The sequence below is a fragment of the Mandrillus leucophaeus genome, unplaced genomic scaffold, assembly GCF_000951045.1.
Source record: "Mandrillus leucophaeus isolate KB7577 unplaced genomic scaffold, Mleu.le_1.0 Scaffold3, whole genome shotgun sequence".
Classification (NCBI taxonomy): domain Eukaryota; kingdom Metazoa; phylum Chordata; class Mammalia; order Primates; family Cercopithecidae; genus Mandrillus; species Mandrillus leucophaeus.
The window spans coordinates 929,991-948,535 of NW_012103142.1; the positions used below are offsets into that span (position 1 = coordinate 929,991).

The 18,545-nt window shown below is 56.4% G+C and overlaps 1 protein-coding gene across 7 annotated transcripts in view; it reads right to left on the minus strand.

Annotated features, from left to right (window-relative positions):
- Window positions 1–18,545, minus strand: part of GRM4 (glutamate receptor, metabotropic 4) — a 171,075-nt gene that overhangs the window by 88,514 nt on the left and 64,016 nt on the right. For 4 of the 7 annotated variants that reach the window (XM_011986498.1, XM_011986497.1, XM_011986496.1 and 1 more), the window contains one exon: window positions 3,722–3,938. The exons of 1 other annotated variant lie outside the window; for it this stretch is intronic. In XM_011986498.1, coding sequence (XP_011841888.1) covers window positions 3,722–3,938 — 217 coding nt within the window. Of the gene's footprint in view, window positions 1–3,721; window positions 3,939–12,350; window positions 12,445–14,390; window positions 14,515–18,545 lie in introns of those variants that run through there. 2 more of the 7 variants (XM_011986499.1, XM_011986503.1) reach the window with 2 other exon arrangements.

Genomic DNA, 18,545 nt, shown 5'->3' on the forward strand with positions numbered 1-18,545 from the left:
CTGGAGTGCAGTTGCATGATCTTGGCTCACTGCAACCTCCACCTCCCAGGTTCAAGCGATTCTCCTGCCTCAGCCTCCCAAGTAGCTGGGATTACAGGCTCGTGCCACCGTGCCCAGCTAATTTTTGCATTTTTAGTAGAGACGGCATTTCACCATGTTGGCCAAGCTGGTCTCGAACTCCTGATCTCATGATCCGCCTGCCTCGGCCTCCCAAAGTGCTGGGATTACAGGTGTGAGCCACTGTGCCCAGCCGCGTATTTTACTCTTATATCCTGCTTTATTCCCATTTCACAGATAAGAAACTGAGCCCAGAAAGACGAAATGACTTTTCCAAGATTGCACAGCCAGTCAGCGTCTGAGCCAGGGCACAGGTCTGCCTGAAGGAGCCTGACCTCTTATGCACCTGCCGCCACTTCTGCAATGCAAGCTGGAGAAGACAGGGCATATAGGTAGAGTGCCTGGCCTGACAGCCCTAGCTCCAAGTCCTGCTCCGGCACCAGGCTGTGTGACCCTAGGCAAGCCACATCACTGCTCTGAGGCTAAGTTCTCCCATCTGCAAAATGGGGACAAAACACCTAGCCCGCCGGTGTTGCACTTCGCTGCATGGTCATTACCAGGATCTGTAATACTCACAGGGGGCGTCTGGTCCAGGCAGGGCTCAGTCAAGGGCCACAGGATTGCCCAGAGCATGTGTGGACAAGGGTGGAGGTGGGGAATGTCAGTGCCAGGACTTCCTTTAGGCCTGGTGCCAGTGGCCCAGTCAGTATTGAGCCACTCCAGGTGCCACCTATGGGCTCCCCACCTGAAGGACAGAGCCAGGTTCCCATCCCAGCTCCTCCGTGTTCTGGCTCTGTGGTCTTGGGAAAGTGACCCACCCCCTCTGGCCTCCATTTCCCCATCTATAAAATGGCCATAGTCATGCTCCTCTGAAGGACCCAGAGCCCAGCACACAGTTGGCACCTAGGACTCGCTCACCACAATTCCAACATGCATCCCAGCCTGGCCAGCACGCTCTCCCCACCACTCCCCTCCCCGGCGCTCCTCTGAGCAACTCACAGATGATTTATACTTCAGAGGACGAATCAATACAATATACAGCCAAAGACATCTTTAATCTTTCGCAGGGATTAGGCTACAAGGTACAGCGGCCTCTTTCTACCGGCCTCTCAATTCTGATTTCAATTTGGCCAGCTGGAGTGCAGCTCTCTCTCTCCCTTTCTTTTCACCTTCTAAAAGATGTTCCTCCAAATCAAATTTCATTTATTGGGTTGCGCGAGGAGATCTAGCTGCCTAACCTGCCCTGGCCAGGCCCCCGTAGGCTGTTGCACACTGGCATGGGGTAGCCTTGGAAGTTTGGGGACGTGGGAGGCCCAGTCAAGCAGGAAGCCAGGCCCTCAGGCAGGTGCAGATGGTGCATGGGGCGTGGCAGGCACTGTGAGGGGCACCTCTGCCAGGACAGGAGTGCCCCATGCTAAAGGCCTTCGCATAATAGCAAATTTTAGTTTTCTAGATCATGAAGTCTTTTTAAAAAATCTTGAGTAGACTTTTTTTTTCCTAACCACCCAATACTTGATTAGATGTTGATTTAAAAAAAAGTAAACAATAGGCTTACCTTCAGCCAAAACACAATGCCCAGACCGCACCCCTATCCCATGCCTCTCCTGTCCCTCCAGGCTGTGTGTACATGGGCATACCTGTGTGTCCCTGTCATACCCTAGCACTTGCACAGGGGCTGGCCCAGGTGGGTCTCAGTGAGCACGCAAATGACAGAAGACAGAGAAGACAAGAGTACAGAAACAGGTGAGACCTCTAGTTCCAGAGCCAGCCCTTCTGGGTTCAAATCCCTTCTCCACCTCTTACTTGCTGTGTGGCCTGGTGCTAGCTACTATTCAGCCTCTCTGTGCCTGCACTTCCTCTCCTGCAAAATGGGGATGAGGCAGCATCTACCTCGTATGGCAGGAAGGACTGTCCAGGACAGCAGGTGCTGGGCACAGAGGGAGGCCTGCATGAGCACTGGGGGTGGCTTTGAGGTCCCTCAGGGCAGGGACTGAACACAACTGAACACAGAGACTCACGGCCCTCGATCCCTTCCCCCATCCTATACCTTTGTCCCTAAATCCTGCAAAGGTCATGCCTTGAACAGAAAAGGCAGGAGGCTGATGTGGGGAAGAGTTCAAGCCGCAAAGGAGGAAAGGAACCAGCAGAGTAGGGTAGGAGGTGCCATCCAGAGGGAGGTGCCCAGGTCTTGGGTCTGAGCAAAGGAGGAAAGGACATGTGGGTAGCCCGAGGGAGGGGCTGGGCTCTGGGGTTCTGAGGCTCTGACACTGTCTGCCAGGGTCCCCAGGTGCTATTGCCAGCCCGCCTGGAGGTAGGAGTGGAGTACTGTTCACCTCTGCTTCCTTTTGCTCTGCCAGGCTGCCGGAGTGCAGAGTGGCCTGGAGCCTCAGCCATCAGTCAGCGCTGCCCCACTTCCCACCGCCCCGCTGCCCTCTCCACCAGGTGGAGGCACCCAAGCAGCTTCAGCAGTACAATTAAAGAGGCTTATCTGAGATTTATAGCAGCATTATGCTCACGGGGTGTTATCAACGGCAGCCTCCGGACACTCTGTAGTCCTTAGGAAAAGCAATTAGAGTCCTGAGGCCATGAGGGTATAAATATACAGACATTATCACCCAAGGTCTCAGGCGCTGGCAAACTGTGTAGAGGCAGGGCTTTGGGAGAGACCAGGGGCAGGGCAGACGGGCCCTCTCTGCAGGAGGTGGGTCTGCCAGGAGGGAGAAGGGCCTCCCCGCTTCCCCCACACACCACAACAGGGCCCCGAGGAAGTCACAGGCACCATCCTTCAGCCCCACAACCTCCTAGGAGCCGTCCCATCTTGGCTCACCCCAGCCCAGGTGAAGGCCCCCCAGCCCAGGGCTGCCTGATGCTCCCAGATGCCCACAGCTGCAGCCCACGCAGCCAGCCCTCCCAGGGCACCAGCAGAAGCAGAGATCCAGCCAGGGTCTCTGCTAGGTGGGTCTCTGCGGGCCCTGCTAGGTGGGAGTCACCTGCCAAGGGGTTAACCCTTGTTACTGCTCAGCCGCTTATCTCTGGGGACACCTGAAAGCTTTATCACAGAGCATCTGAGGACAGCAATTTAAGGCAATGCAGCAAGCTTAATGGGGGAAGGTGGCATCAGGGTATGAGGGGAAGACCTCAAGGAGAATAAATACTTGCCAGTTCCTCAGACTCCACCCACAGGGACACCTTCTTCACTGATGCCCAAACCAGCACAGGTCACCCGCGGCCCTTCACCCCTCACCCCCAGCACAGACAGGTCAATTTTAGGGCCTCCAAATTCTTATTCCTCTGAGAGCCTGCCTGGCTGTCCACCCATCTCCCGAGTCCCTGACAGCCCTCTAAACAAGGCCCTCGTCCCCACCCCGTCCCTTCCTCTGCTGTGAGGACAGCGGCCGCCCTGCAGGCTCCCGCACCAGGGAGGTCAACAGTGCCCTCATCTGCACACCCACGTCTGCGAAGGCCTCATACCTGCCGTGCACAGGAGTCACCCAGAGCCCAGTGAGGCCATGGGCCAAACTGCAGGGCTCAAAGAGGAGGACAAGGCCCACCTGGCAACAGCCAGGCAGTCAGAGCCTGCATCAGGCCCCGGCTGGGGGCTCTCAGTGGGTCAGTCACATGCCCCCAAGCCCGGCATGACCCCGCAGCCAGGCGCTTGACTCACCGTCCTCACGGGACTTCTGGATGAAGGCCTCCACACCGCTCTCGCCATAGCTGCCCTCCGAGGCCACCGTGGACACGTAGTTCCACTTGAGGGCACGGACGATGTCCACCATGGCCTGGGCCTGGTACGTGTCCGAGGGCACCACGCGGGAGAAGAAGTCGTAGCGGCTGTTGTCGCTCAGGTCTGGCGCGGTGGAGGCGTAGCTGATCTGGGGTATCTGAGGGGCGAAAGGGGCTGCTGAGGGTGACGGCTGCCCCCACCCCACCGAGCCAGCCCCACTCCCCTACACACCAACCTCCCTCTGGTCCCCACAGCCTTGGGACCACTACAGCCCACCCCTCCCCATGGGCACTGCCTCCTCCTCCAGAAAGTCTCCCAACCAGCCTCCCTGAGGTCCCCAAAGACACTCCAACCACGCGCAGGTACACAAACACACACACACACACACACACACGTACACACACCACACACACATACATCCTGGGAGCCTCTGGCTGCCTCAATTTACACAAAGAGTTCAAAGATCCCAGCCCAGGGAAAATCCCCACATACATGAGATGATTCAGCCTGTGGATTTGGGTGTTAGGAGGGGCCCTGAGGGGTCAGGTGGCCCATCCCATGTCCCCAGGCAGCCCCTCTGGTCAGGACCCAGCAGACCTTGTCCCCACAGCTCTCTGCCAGCTCAGCCTCCTTCCTCGTGCCCTGCTCAGAGGAGATGGAGCCTCGATTCCAGCTCCCCCGTCCCCTACTCCACCCCCAAGGATGGAAGCCCAGGAAGCTAGCAGGGTGGGCTTCAGGAAGTCCCTTCTCTCTGCAGCTGGGGACACTGAGCCCAGAGAGTCACCACCCTGCTGGGTCCCACAACCTCTCCAAGGCAGAGCTGACCCAGGGCCCTGCCCCAGCCCCAGGGCTTTCTAGTCACAGGGCATCTTCCTGCCTCCACAGGCCTCACCTGGACCCTCCCCAGGCGGGCATGAGACTCAGACCCCATGCCTCCTGTAGATACACCCAACCATCCCCAGGACAGGGAAGGGGTATGGTCCCTCCTCTCCACCCCTCCCTTCCAGGGCCCCACCCACTGCTCTGCTCTCCTGGCTGGTCAGGGCCTGTGGGCTCCACTCGCCGCTTGGCCCACAGGAACACTTCTCCTTCCTGTGTGCCCTCTGCCCACTCAGTTGTCCAAGGGGACAGGGGTGGGGAATGCATATTGATCCCGGCTGGCGTCAAAACTAAGATTTTATGCCCCTAAGGAATCACTCAGATTCAATCCTGGCCAAGAAACCTGTGGCCAGGACTTCAGGCCCAGTGGCAACCGTGGGTGGGGAAATGTTCCTGGGACAGGAATACTTGGGGTGCACCTGGCAAGTGGTGCCAGGTGGGAGGTTGGGGGTGCACCTGGCAAGTGGTTGCCCACTTGGCTAAAGCCTAATGTGTCCCTATCCCCGGGACTACCTCCCAGACCAGTCAGCTCCCCTCCTCAGGACAGGGCAGAGCTTCTGCCAACCTAGAAGCCCCACCTCAATATCCCAACATTCAACTCTGTTCACTTCAACAAATACTTTATTGAGCACCTATGATGTCCTGAGTGCTGAGGACAGCAGTGAATAAAACACTCACGGAGCTTCCTTCTGGTGGGAGGAGAGGAGCAAGCAAGCTAAAAAGTACCGGGACCATTCTCCACAGCCATGAGGCCTCACAGAGTGGCATAAGGGGGTAGGACATCAGGGTAGCAGGTGGCAAGGCCAGGAAAGGCCTCTCTGGGGAGGTGACGGCCGAGCAGAGCCAGCATGAGCAAGGATAGGAAGGTATCGGAGCCCAGGGAGCAGCAGCTCCCTGCGGAATGAGCTTGGTGTGTGGGTGGCCAAGCAAGGGGCCTGTGTGGCCGGAGCAGAGCAGGATGGGGAGAGTCAACGCGTAGTAGGCCCCACAGCCTCTTAATAAACGGACAAATGACAATAAGGAAGTTGACTGGGGCAGGGAGGGTCCACCCTCCCCTGAGAATGCCCACTGCCAAAAGCATGGCCCAGATGGCTCACTGTCCGCCTCCCCTGTGGGAAAAGCCCAAACCACTGAGACCTTCACGGGTGAGAATGTGGGTAGGGGAAACAGTTAACTGGTTTTTTGGATTTTCTAAGCAAGGGTTGTAAGCAAGGGTTAGAAACCCTAAGTTCTGAGTGCTTTGCCTGAATTCCCTCATGTGACGCTCACAGCCTTAGGAGACAGCTATTGTAATTATTCCCATTGTGCAGCTGAAGAAACTGAGGCCAGGGGAGGTGAAGTCACTTGCCCAAGTTGTTTTTCAGCTGGTGAGAGGCAGAGCTGGGATTTGAGTTTAAGCAGTGTAGCTCCCCAAGTTCTACTTGAAACTGTCTCCCTAGGAAGTGTGGGAGAAGCTGTGGAGGGAAGCTGAGGGGAGAGCAGACAGGAGAGAACCTTAGGGTTCTAAGCAGAACAAGGGTTAACTCCCAAACCCCCTCACTGTAGCTCTTGTGGTCTATATAAAATGGCATGTACTACATTATCCACTGGCACTGTTTGTAACAGTAAAACTTTGGAAACAACCTGTATGTCCATCAAAAGCGGATTGTTTAAAGAAGTTCCAGCCAGATAAGGAATATTACACAGCTGTGAAAAGGAACGAGGCTGATTTCCAGGCACTGCTCTGGGTGGGTCTCCAAGATATTGTGGGGTAAAAATAACAGCAATAAGGAGGCAACATGCAGGTGGAAGCTGTTTACTGTGTGAAAGGGGAAGTGCATACTGGCTGCTCTGAAACAAAACACGTGCATTGCCTCAGGGGAGGAAAGCAAGTGGCCGAGACAGGATCGGGCAGGGACCTTTCACCTTCTACCCTTTGTAGGTTTCCAGTGTTGAACCATGCACATCTTCGCCCATTTGGAAAGCAAATCACACTTGAATATACCTGAATCTATGTGTCCCCTCGCCTGCTCTGTCAGCAGTGACTGAAAACTAGCCCAGTCCTCTCTGCCTTGGAGAACACTTTGCATAAAAACAGCACCCTCTAAAATGTGAGCTCTGACTGGATATTTTTTAATTCACTTTAAGGTTGTTATTTTTGAGGTCTGAAAATGGTATTCGAGTCATGGCTGGTTTGTTTTTAAGAAATCTTGTGTTTTAGAGCAGTTTCTCAGCCCTTGCACTCTTCACGCTGTGCAGGGGAGGTTAGTTCTTTGTTGGGGGGAGGTCCCTGAGAGACAAGTGTTTTGTTTACGTCTCTCGCTGGCCTCTGCTGCGCCTCAGCCAGGAGCGATCATCCCCTGCCTGCCTCCATGCCCCTCCTGATCAGAAGCTTGTCCCTACTTCTGGTGTTTCCTCCCACCGGGCCTTGGCTCCCGGGAGAGGGAAGGAGGCCCACTCAGGTTTCTGGACTTGCTCAAGCCAGGCCTCACAGCATGCGGCAGATGGAAACAGAGGCCCCCCGAGATGAGGTGGCTCCTTCTCACTCCTCCCTATTCCTCCTTCCAAGCTCCTGTCTAGGCCCAGGTGGTGCTCAGCACAGGTGGTGAGCAGGATGGACAGATGGATGTCCGGGCATCCCCTGTGGGGCCAGTCTCGTTAGAAGTCTTCAGACCCTGGCCCACATCCAGAGCGGGGCCCTGGCACACCGGCCCCAGCCCACGGCACACACTCCATTCCCCAGAGGGTAGGGGGCCAAGCATGCGCTCCTGCAGGATACGCATGTCAACCTGCAGAAGAGCCCCAGGCCCCTGATTTCAAGAGCCCAGGAGGGGCCCCTGACCTTCCCCTAATAATTCCTGAGACACTGGAACAAGGACCCAACCCTGAGACGAGGGAATCAGGCTCCTGAACAGGATCCCGGGGATAAGCCAGTCTCCTGCGATGTGTCCACCTGCCAGCCTCTCCTGTCTGCTCTCCCCCCAGCCTCCCTCCTCAGCTCCAGCCCCTCCCACACTTCCTAGGGAGACAGTTTCAAGTAGAATTTGGGGAGCTACACTGCTTAAACTCAAATCCCAGCTCTGCCTCTCACCAGCTGAAAAACAACTTGGGCAAGTGACTTCACCTCCCCTGGCCTCAGTTTCTTCAGCTGCACAATGGGAATAATTACAATAGCTGTCCCCTAAGGCTGTGAGGGTCACACGAGGGAATTCAGGCAAAGCACTCAGAACAGCGCCTGGCAGGCGGTGAGCACTAAGGGTCAGCTCTTAGGGGAGCTGTCATTCCTCCGCTACACTTCCTCTGGCAGCAATCGCCTTCTCTTGCCTCTCTCTGACTTTACCTCCTAGGACTCTCCCTCTCTTCCGGCCCCCTCCCATCACGCGCTCTCTCCATAGTCTCATTGTTGTCACTGTCATTGTCACAGGGACATCCCGGGAATGCTATCGGGCTCTCCAAGGCTCTCTTACCCCAACCTGGAGTGGAGGGATGGGGAGCAGGAGGTGTCAGGGGCCACCACAGGCGGGCAGGGAGCCATGTCTGCGTCTAAGCAGGTGACTGTGACAACCTGGCCCATGTGGGGCTCTGACGTCTCTTCAACTCCCACTGTCTCCGCAGCCCAGCCCGAGCAGGAGGGGGACGTGCAATTTACATTCTCCTCAGAGAACGCTCCTCTCCTCTCCCAGCAGCAGCAGCAGGAGGGGAGGGAGACAGCGGTGCCCGCCCCGGTGCCAGCTGCTCCATCCCTCTGCCTCCTTTGCTTCCCTCACCCAACACATTGAGCACCTACTGTACACTGGGCACTGTTCCAGGTGCTGGGGACGCAGCAGCTTGTGTCACACCCTCAAGGGACAAGAGTCAGAACTCAGATTCCAGCAGCCCCTGACCAAGTACAGGCATCCTGCTCTAGGTCCCTCTGTCTGTCCCTTTCTCCTTCCTCTTTGTCTATCTTCCTCTGTCCCCAGAGCCCATGACCTCATCTCCCACATCCAAATCCCCCTGCTCATCAAGGCCCAACTCAAATGTCACCTCCTCCAGGCAGCCCTCCCTGAGCCCTCATCCTTCAGAGGGGGCCTAGCCTTCCACAGCACTGAATGCGGCCGCTCCAGGGGCACCAGGCACATCCTCCCAGTGTTACTGTTCTCTGCCTACTCATCAATTCAACAGGCCTTCTAAGCACCCCACCTCGTGCAGGCAAGGCCACGTGGAGAGATGCAGAGGTGAACTAGACTCTTCCCACCCCCAAACACTAGTCAATACCCACTGCATCCTGGGAGACACCAGCAGAGATGGCAGAAAGTGTTTGTGCAAAAAGTGCTCCACTGTCTGGGCCCCCTGATGAGGGGTAGGTTGTACGGCCCCCTGGAGTGACACACAGTGTGCCTGCAGCCACCACCCAGGAGAGCCTCGGCTGAGATAAGGGGTGAGTGGCTGAGGGGTGGGAGGATGCATGAAGAAACCTCTCTTCCTCTTCCCCTGTCTCTGGCTTCCAGAGTGACAAGGAGGTCCATGCCACATGAGGAAAGACAAAAGCTGCTTCCGGACTTAAGCAACAATGAAGATGGATTTCAAGTACATCTGAGTGTGTGTGCGCATACACACATGGACGTGGGCGCATGGGCTATAGCATGTGTCCTGAGCACATGGGTGCCCTGCACATTCATTCATTTATTCCCCCTACAAAGAGGCATGGAGCACCCACGGCCTCTAGGCATAGTTCTGAGGGCTGGGGATGGACTATGGACAACTGCCCTCAGTGGGCTCCAATCTAGACGGAAGCAGGTCATGCAGAGGTGCATCATAAGCTTCTGAGTCTGTTAGATGGGGATAAGGAGCGAGGAAAAAAAAGAAAGGAACGGAACAGGGGAGTGTTGCAGAGTGGCCAGGAGAGACCTCTCTTACAGGGCGATGTCTTTGTCAGGACCCCAGCAGGGAGGGGTATTTGAGGCCAAGGTGTTTCAGGCCAAGGGAGCAGCCAGTGCAAAGGCCATGTGTGCATGCCTGTGTGTGTGTGTGTGTGTGTGAGATCATGGTGCATGCCTGTGTGTGTGAGCATGTGTGCATGCCTGTGTGTGTGTGTGTGTGAGATCATGGTGCATTGTGTGTGTGTGTGTGTGAGATCATGGTGCATGCCTGTGTGTGTGAGCATGTGTGCATGCCTGTGTGTGTGTGAGCATGTGTGTATGCCTGTGTGTGTGAGCATGTGTGCATGTGTGTATCCAGGCACACACATGTGTTTAGTGCCTGGATCTGCCCTCGGGCTGCCCCAGGCCCAGCCAGCAGCCTCACACAACCAGCCCAGGCATGCTGATACCGGCTAGCACACAGGCGGTGACCCAGAAGGCCACAGCTCCAGCTCTGGGTAACTGGTTCCCAGAACCGCAGCATCTGAAAATCCACTGAGGGCAGCTGGTCCACATCCCACGCCATCCAAAGGTGGAACAAGGATGCTGGAGGGCAGGGAACGTGTCCAGCGTCTCAGTGCCCACCCGGAGCACAGTACTCAGAGTCTCTGAAGGCTGGAGCTTTGTTCAAGACTGTTCGGCTCAGTTAGGGTTGAAATCCCCACCACAACCCCCACAAGGCCTCGTATGCCCCAAGTCAAGTGACCAGACGTCCAGGGCCATCACCACAGACACCCCAGGGGCTACCTGACAAAACCCACACTCCTCTGCCTGTGACCTTTTCTGTTAAAAGCACCTTGCCTTTCCTCCTCTGCCCTAATGCTTGGCACAGCATGTAAGTGTCCAGCACCCATTAGAGCCACCCTGCCCGGGGCTGTGACCCAGCTTCGCTATCCAACTCTGCAACCTTAGGCAATCCAGTGAACCCTCTCAGTTTCCTCCCCATAAAGTCATCACAATCACAACAGAAAGGACTGCATCAGCAAATACACAAAAAGTGCTTAGAACAGGCCGGGCGCATGGGGGCCCTGGGCAAATGCTAGATATTCTTATTAGAGAGAAAGGCAGGGCTAGGATCATTGTGCTCATTTTGTAGATGAGGAAGCTGAGGCCTGGAGAGATGATAGTGTCCTCTGAGTATCCCCATCAGGAGATGTCAGAAACAAGGTGCTGACTGAGCTGCTTGGGCCCCTGTTCCCACCCTTCTGGGCATGCCCTGCAGGCCTCCAGCTCTGCCCCACCCTCCCTGCTGACTCTGCTCTTTCTGTTCCACCCACAGGCCAGGCCATGCCACCACAGATTGAGTCTGGGATCTTGCAGCCACCTCTGGCCACCAGCCTTGGCCCAGCCAGGACCCAGGCAGACCTTAAGATCCCCACCTGGCCGGCGCAGCCCCTATCGCCCAGGGAGCAGGGGAGCCTGCGCGGGCCGGCACAAGCCCAGGCTTGGCTGCATGCTCCTTGCCCTTCTGATCCTGGCTGCTTTAGGCCCTCCACCACCGGGCTCTCAGCATCAGCTGTTTGCTTCACAGATAAAAGCTAGTGATGCTTTTAGGTACATGAAAGCTGTGGTGGACAGGAACGTGTGGTTCAGAGAAAGAGGAGGAGAGTGCCGGCTTCCAAGGGCCTTGCCTGCAACATCCCCCACCCTGACTCCTCAGGGGCCTGAGTGGTGTAGCCTCCCCCACAGGGCCTTAGCTGCAGAGATTGGGGCGGGGCGGCCAGACGTTCAAGAGGAGGGGTTGCCAACTGCCCTTTCCTTCCTCCCTCCCTCTGTGGGCTGGGAGCGGGTCTCACCTGCACACTCAGTAGGGCTCCCCTTCACAGAGCACCTGAGCACCCGTCTGGCCAGGTGCTGGGGACACAAATTTAAATAACACTCAGAGAATCAGCCTAGTTGGGGAGTCAGACTTGTGGCTGGGAGAACAAAGATTCCCCCCAATCTCCCATGGGCAAGGGAAGAGCCACAGGGTGAGGGGAACACTGGCAGGGCCTGGGGGCCAGGCTGGCTGTGCACAGAGGCCCAGCCACAGGGGCTTCCCAGGCCCTGCTAAGGAGGGCAGGACTTTCCTGGGAGCCAGGGCAGCTGTGGAGGGAGCCTGGGCAGGGGTACAGGTGGTCAGAATGGCCCTCAGCCTGCAGGGGAAGAGTCTGGAGAGGCAGGCCTGGCAGTCCAGGAGGAGGCGGCGAGTGCACTGCAGACAGTAGCTGACGCTGCCTGATCTGGGACAGGGGCTTCGGGGTGGAGGGGAGGTGGGTGGCAGGCACTTAGCGGGAGACTCACAGCATTGGGGATCAATTATATGTGGTCACAGAGAGAGTGGGGACCAGCAGGGGGTGCAGGGAGGCAGCAGAGGGAGTAGGGTGGGGCCAGCACACGGAGAGGACGCCAGCAGTCCCCAGCCTTCAGCCCTGACCGGGCCCATCGCTGATGCATACCACTGGGTTCAGGAGCAGAAGGTTAGAGTAACCCAGACATCTTGGGACAGCCCCACGGAGGCCTCACACATCCATGCCCTCCATGGAGCTGTCCTGACCCCAGTGACCAAAGAACAAGGCCTAGGGGAAATGGCGGGGGGCACCTGGGCAGGGGACTGAGTGGGCACAACTGGGTGGTCTTTGGGAGTAGCAGGATAGACCCCAGATCGGGAGACTGTCTGTCCTTACCCCAGCAACTCCTCCAGGGACACACAATGGGGCCCTTCGCCTTCAATGCCGCCTTCCCTGACACCCATCAGAGCCATCCGGGAACACCAGCCCCTTCCCCACAGACCCTCCAGGAATTCGAATCAGGCCTGCCTGGGCGCTCACCTCAGGACTTGACGCCCTCATTAATCAGATCGATTCCTCTGCTCTGTGGACGCAGACCAGCTGCCAACTCCTGCCCTGAGCATCCAGTCACTCTGGGGCCTGACCATGTGCCCCTGTCTGGCCCTGGCCAGCCGACCTGTGCCCCAGTGCACAGGTCACAGATCAGCCTGCGAGGGCCCACCCTGGACCAGCCCGGACTCGGCCTTCTTCCTGTTAGCTGAAGAAGCTGCAGTTGCCACCCCAGGGCCCTTGGCCTCCCTTGCTCTGCTCCTCCCCCCAGCCTGGAGATGGACCTCCCCTCTGCCCAGTTCCAGGGTTGCTCTGGCCCTCCTCTGCCCCTGTAACCTATGCCCCCCACGATACAGCCCCCTTCCTATCACACCACGACCTGCAGTTTCCCCTCTGTGATGGAGAGTGCACGTCAGAGTGTCCTAGGCTGCAGGCACTATCATCAAAGACAGTAGAACTGGCCATGAGGCCCATGCGGTCCCTTTGCCTCAGCTGCTCCTGTAGCCACCAGCCTCCCCCCATACACTCTCCCAGAATCCACCCATGCTCCTCCAAAGCTCTGTCTGCTCATTCATTAATTCACTCACTTGACCAGGTTTACTGAGCACCCACTGAGTACTCTGCATGATCCCTGCCTTCCTGGAGCTGACATCCGAGTGGGAGAGACAATCGATAGTGAATGAATACACACAGAACTAATGCTGGGTGCTGGACAAGAGCCATCAGCCCAGCATTTCAAGATCTCTGCCTTCTTGGGGCCACTTGAAAAGTTGTGGACAATGAGCTGAGAACAGAGCATGCCCATCGCTTCTGTCCCACTGCACTGAATTGCAGTCCTGAGACCTACAGGGTACACATTTCCTCTGCTACTGTAAGCAATGGGTCCCTGAGCAATGTTCCAGCCCAGCCTGGGTCCCTGAGCAGAGTGCCTAGCCAACCCCCAGAGACATGTAACACAGCAAGAGTTAAGCTGACGCTATTTTAAGCCACGGCGCTTTGAGGGTTGTTTGTTATGGCACCATCACCTCGCCTATGCTGACAGACCCAAGGAGCAGTAAACATTAGGCTCCAGCTCTGGGAGAACTGGGAATGACTCTTATTTATGTCCACCTCAAGGCCCTGGATGTGTCAAGTTCACACTCATCACAGGCTGGTTTGGGCAGAATTGTATTGAATTAAATTCACACGCATACATGCAATCCTCATCATCATGAGAGCTAACACTTATCGGGTGCTTACTATGTGCCAAGAACTGTCCTAAGTAGCTTCATGCACCCTAACACCTTCAATCTTAGAATAGCACTATGAGGTGGGCCTTCTTATTCTCCCCATTTTTCTGAAACTGAGGTACAGAGATGTTAAGTTACTTGCCCAAGCTCACACAGCTAGTGTGAGCCAGGATTTGAACTCGGACTAGCTGCAGACTCCATGCTGCTGTCAGGTAAAACCTGTCTCCTCTGTACATGGTGGGCCTACACATGCATATGCATTTACACACACACACGCAACATCTACACACATACACTGAGAATCTGAGGGTGACGCTGCAGCCTCTAGTGAGAAGGCCGCCCCCATCCTGTGGGGCAGGATCCTCAGGGCAGTAGCCGGGAGACCAGCCCTGCTTCCTTTCCTTGCTGAGCCCCCACCTCCACTCCTGGCTGTCAAACTAAGGGCTGAAGTGGCCCACTCGTCTCCAGCACAAAAGATCGGGCAGGAGCCCTGGAAAGTTGTGTAAAATGGCTCTGCTTTGAGCAATAGCTAGTTTCTATACATAATTATTAATTTCATGCTTATTATATGCAAACCTGTCTCCCAGACGAGATGAAATTGATTTAATTAGAAATTCCATCATCAAGCCTTTTGCATCTGAACTTTTAATTAGGATCACCAACCCCACACGAGGCTGCCAGAGAGTGATCTCGTGGCCCCTGACTTCTCTCCCGGAGGCCAGGGGTATGGCCAGGACGTGTGGACCACCACTGCCACCTGTGCCCTAGTGGCCAGGTCAGGGTCCCTCACTAGGATCCTTACCTGTCCTCTACCCCCACAGCATGGCCCTGAAGTCCCAAGGGTCCTCTTTTTTCTCTTGGCACCATCATGGGGAAACAGCTTGGGAAGAGTTTGCACCATCTTGCAGCCAGCGGGAAGGACTGGGGCATTTAAGGTGTGCAGGGGACAGGAGCAATAACAGGCCTCCCCGCTTCCTGCAAAATTCACACACCAGCCTTCCTTTGGGAGCCCCTGCCAGGTGCTAATAAAATGCCCTTTACGGCTTAGCTCAGAGCAGTCTGTCAGAATTACCCGCAACACTTGGCATTTTAACAAAGTATTTTCATGCTCAACACCTCTGATCTCATCTCCAACCACTCCCAGCTTGGCCTCACTGACTCAGCTCCAGTCACGCCAGCCTCCTTACTGAGCCTCGAACTCCCCAGGCACACTTAGCCTCAGGGCCTTTGCACTGGCTGTTCCGCTGCCTGAATGCTCTCCCCCCGGATATGCATGTGGTTCGCTCCCTCTCATCTCTCACTTCAAGACTTTGCTCAAATGTCTTCTTCTCAGGCAGGCCTTCCCTGACCAATCCCACCTCCCTCCCCTGCACCCCGCCTTCACCTCCTCTGCTTTGATTTTCTGCACAATGATCGCCTACTAACACACTATATTTCCGTACTTAATTCATTTAGTATCCATCTCCCTCCAAAACAACAGCCTTCATGCTATCCCCCCACTGTGTCTTCAGACACCTGGCACAGGACAGGCGTTCATTGAACAAAGGGGACACCTCATTCCCTCTGTACAGCCAGCCCATGAGACAAGCACCTCAGTGCTGAAGTGCCTTCAGCTGGTGAGGAAGCCGAGGCCCAAAGCCTCAGGGCCTTGTCAAGGTCACAGAGCTGGTCAGCAGCTCCAATTCTCACATGGTCTGACGCTGCGCCTGGGCAAGCCAGTGGCGTCACTCTGCAGTAAGCGGGCCACCCACGGCAATGCCCGGCACACAGAAGCTGCTCTGAGGTCTCCTTCCCCCCTCCTGGGTTCAGGCAGGACCCTTCCTCTGGCATCCCTCACCTCCTGGGACCTGTCACACCGTGTCCCCCACTGACACCCCCAGAAGCAAATGCTGGGAAGCTGCCCCATGACACCTCTGTCTCCCCATCCCCGGGTTCTGCCCAGCCTCTTATCAGGAGAACAAGCGGACACTTGGATTAATTTCCAGGCCCGTTCTGAATTATGTTTTCCAGGAGAGAACCAGACAGACGCAGGCAACAGGGCTTTGAACAAATATTTCCCCAGAAAGCGCTTTATTCAGTCCCTTGTCTCACCCTTTTAAACATTACATGTTTTCTTAGGAGCCCAGGAAAAAAGAGGGGCCCGATAAGGCATGGAAGCTGGAGAAGAATAGAGGGCATGGAGTGGAGAGCCTCGGCGGTGCTGACAAAGGAGGCAGCTCGATGCAGGCTCAGAGGCAGGGCTGCAGATAAGAGCACCCGAGAGAGCGGGCGGAGGCGCGGACGAGGGAGAGCAAACGCGATCCTCAAATCAGCACTTGTCCTATTTCATAGGCGAAATGTAGATCAATAAATTACACTCACGTTTGCAGGTTTTACATGCTGACTCAGTAACCTTGTCAACAGTGATCCGTCGGGGGAGGCCAGGAGGAGCCCAGGTGGGCAGGGCAGAGGCCCATCGAGGAGCCCCAAGGGTCACAGCCATGCCCCCTTTTCCAAGGAGGGCTCAAAGTCCAACTTTCAGAAGTAAGAAGCTGCCTCACTGAGTGACCTTGGGCAAGTCACCTCCTTTGTGAGCCTCAGTCTCCTCACCTGTCCGCAGGCACCATGGTGAGAGACTGGCGTGTTTCAGGCACTGCGAGGGTCCCAAGGGAGAATGGGTGTTACAGAAGCCTGGGGAGAGGGGAGGAATTGGCCCAGACGTTCGGAGCCAGCCATGCACCTCTCTCACACACAGGAGGTGCGGCAGAGGCTCATGCACAGTCTCGCTTGGTAACCCTCACCACAGCCCCAAGGTAGGAAGCTGGAGCCCGATCCTCAGATGAGAAGCTGCCCCTCCGAAGCTGAGGAACGTGCCTGGGCTCATACACAGGCCCACCCAATGGCAAGCCGGGCTTCCTCTGTGCCACGGTGCTGTCTGTGGGCCAGGACACAGGCAATGCTGGCCCTAGGTCACACCCAAATGTCCAAGGGGCAGGGAGAGCTGGGGGCAGCCCAGGGAGGCTGCGGGACCCAAAGGGGTCAGGCTGAGGGTGGGGCAGGGCGGGCTTCCCCAGGGCTGGGGACACGGAGCGGACTGGGCCAGGGCCAGGCATCCTTGCCAGTGGGCGGGAGGCGGCAGCAGCACGAGGCTACTGGAGTGTTCTTGTCATCATAACAGGACTGGTGGCTGTCGGCTAACGAGCACCTACTCTGTGCCAAGCACTTCATGTGGATTATTCACTTCTCCCTCACACAACAATCCCACGAAGCGAACATTACTTATTACCTTCATTTTTCAGATGAGGAAACGGAGGCCCAAGAATACATGGAAACAGGATGACACTACAAGTGGCAAAATGAGATTTGAACCCCGGTCTGTCTGGCCCCAGCGCCTGAGCACTCTCACCCCCTGCTCCCTCCCCACCTGGCACACACTGTGTGTCCATTCCCAGCCTCCTGCCCTTTGCCTACACCATCCCCGCACCCAGGAAGCAGCCCGGATGGGAAGCTGAGAGTCCCGGTTCCAGGTCTTTCCCCACCACATTCCTTGGGCGCCACTTCACATCTATGAGCCTCAGTTTCTGCATCTGTTCAATGGGGGCTTAATTAGGTGACCACTGCTGCTCTCATGGGTAAGGACAGAGGGGCCTCCACAAGGTGGGAGTAACAACATCCGAAAGCCCCTTCTCCAAAAGCCGACAATCCTCACACAGGCAGGCGCGGGTCTGGGAAAACCTCAGTGTAGTGCCTGGGGTGTCCGTAACTGCACCCCATGTCCTGATGACCACATCACCAGGAGCACTGAGTGCTGGCAACGGGGCGTGGCTAGGCCAAGAAAATTAACCATGGTGTCTGCCCAGTGCGCTCTCGAGTCAAGTTAATGTGCAGCGCTGTGTGTAATATATTGCACTATATTAATATAATATGATATAATGGGATGTATTACCATTATTGAACACATGAGCCGATAAAAGTCACATCACCATCTTTCCCCATAATTTATATCACAGCCAGGCCAGGGCCAGGCTGGCAGCCCCAGGCTGGCAAAGAGAAGGCCCTCTTGGGGCTCTGGGGGCTTCCACTGGGGAAAGGGAGCCTGACCCCTGGGAGGGGGCCAAAAACCAGCTCGGAAGGAAGATGCAGGCAAGGCTAGGTGACCGGCCAGGCTGGGGGTGCTGAGCTGCGGCTGGGGCTGCTCGGTCCCCTCTCCCCAACGCCAGTCCTCATTGCACTTGGCCCCACTGCAGTATTTGACCCAGGTAGTCCCTTCCTCGCTTGGTGGTCCCACTCCTGACACTCCTGGTCCCCTCCTTCCTCTCAGCTTCATTTGCTCGTCCTGCCTCTTGTCCCTGATCCGACCCTGGTGGCCCCCAGGGCTCAGCACTCCCTTCCCTCTGTCTGCCTCTCCACTCACTCCCTGGGGCCTGGGATTGCCCTCTCAGGGGTTCACCAGATCTCACTACGGCAGGCGAGGAGGCAGAGCATGCACCCCTGAGCTCGAGGCTCCCATCCAGCTGCTGCTCCCCTGGGCTATCCAATGGGTATCCCAAACTCAGCAGGTTCAAAGTCCTTCCCCGCCAGGTAACTGCTACTCTGCCTTCCAGCTGTGCAGGCCAGAGTGTTGACAGTCCTTGAGTCATTTTCTCACACATTCCAAACCTGATTTATCAGCAAATATTGTTGGCTCTACTTGAAAAGAGATCCAAAATCCAACCACGACTTACCTCCTCCATCAGGACCGCCCAGGTCCACAGCTCCAGCATCTCTGGCTGGGCTCTCACAACAGGGCCCTTAGCCTCCTGCTGGTCTCCTGCCTCCCACACTTGCCGTTCCCACACACATGCACAGTGCACTCCCACCTGGCAGCTAAAAGAACCCAATTAAAACCCGAGTGACACCACAGGGCACCTATCTTTAAGAGGATCCCGGCCGGGCGCGGTGGCTCAGGCCCGTAATCCCAGCACTTTGGGAGGCCGAG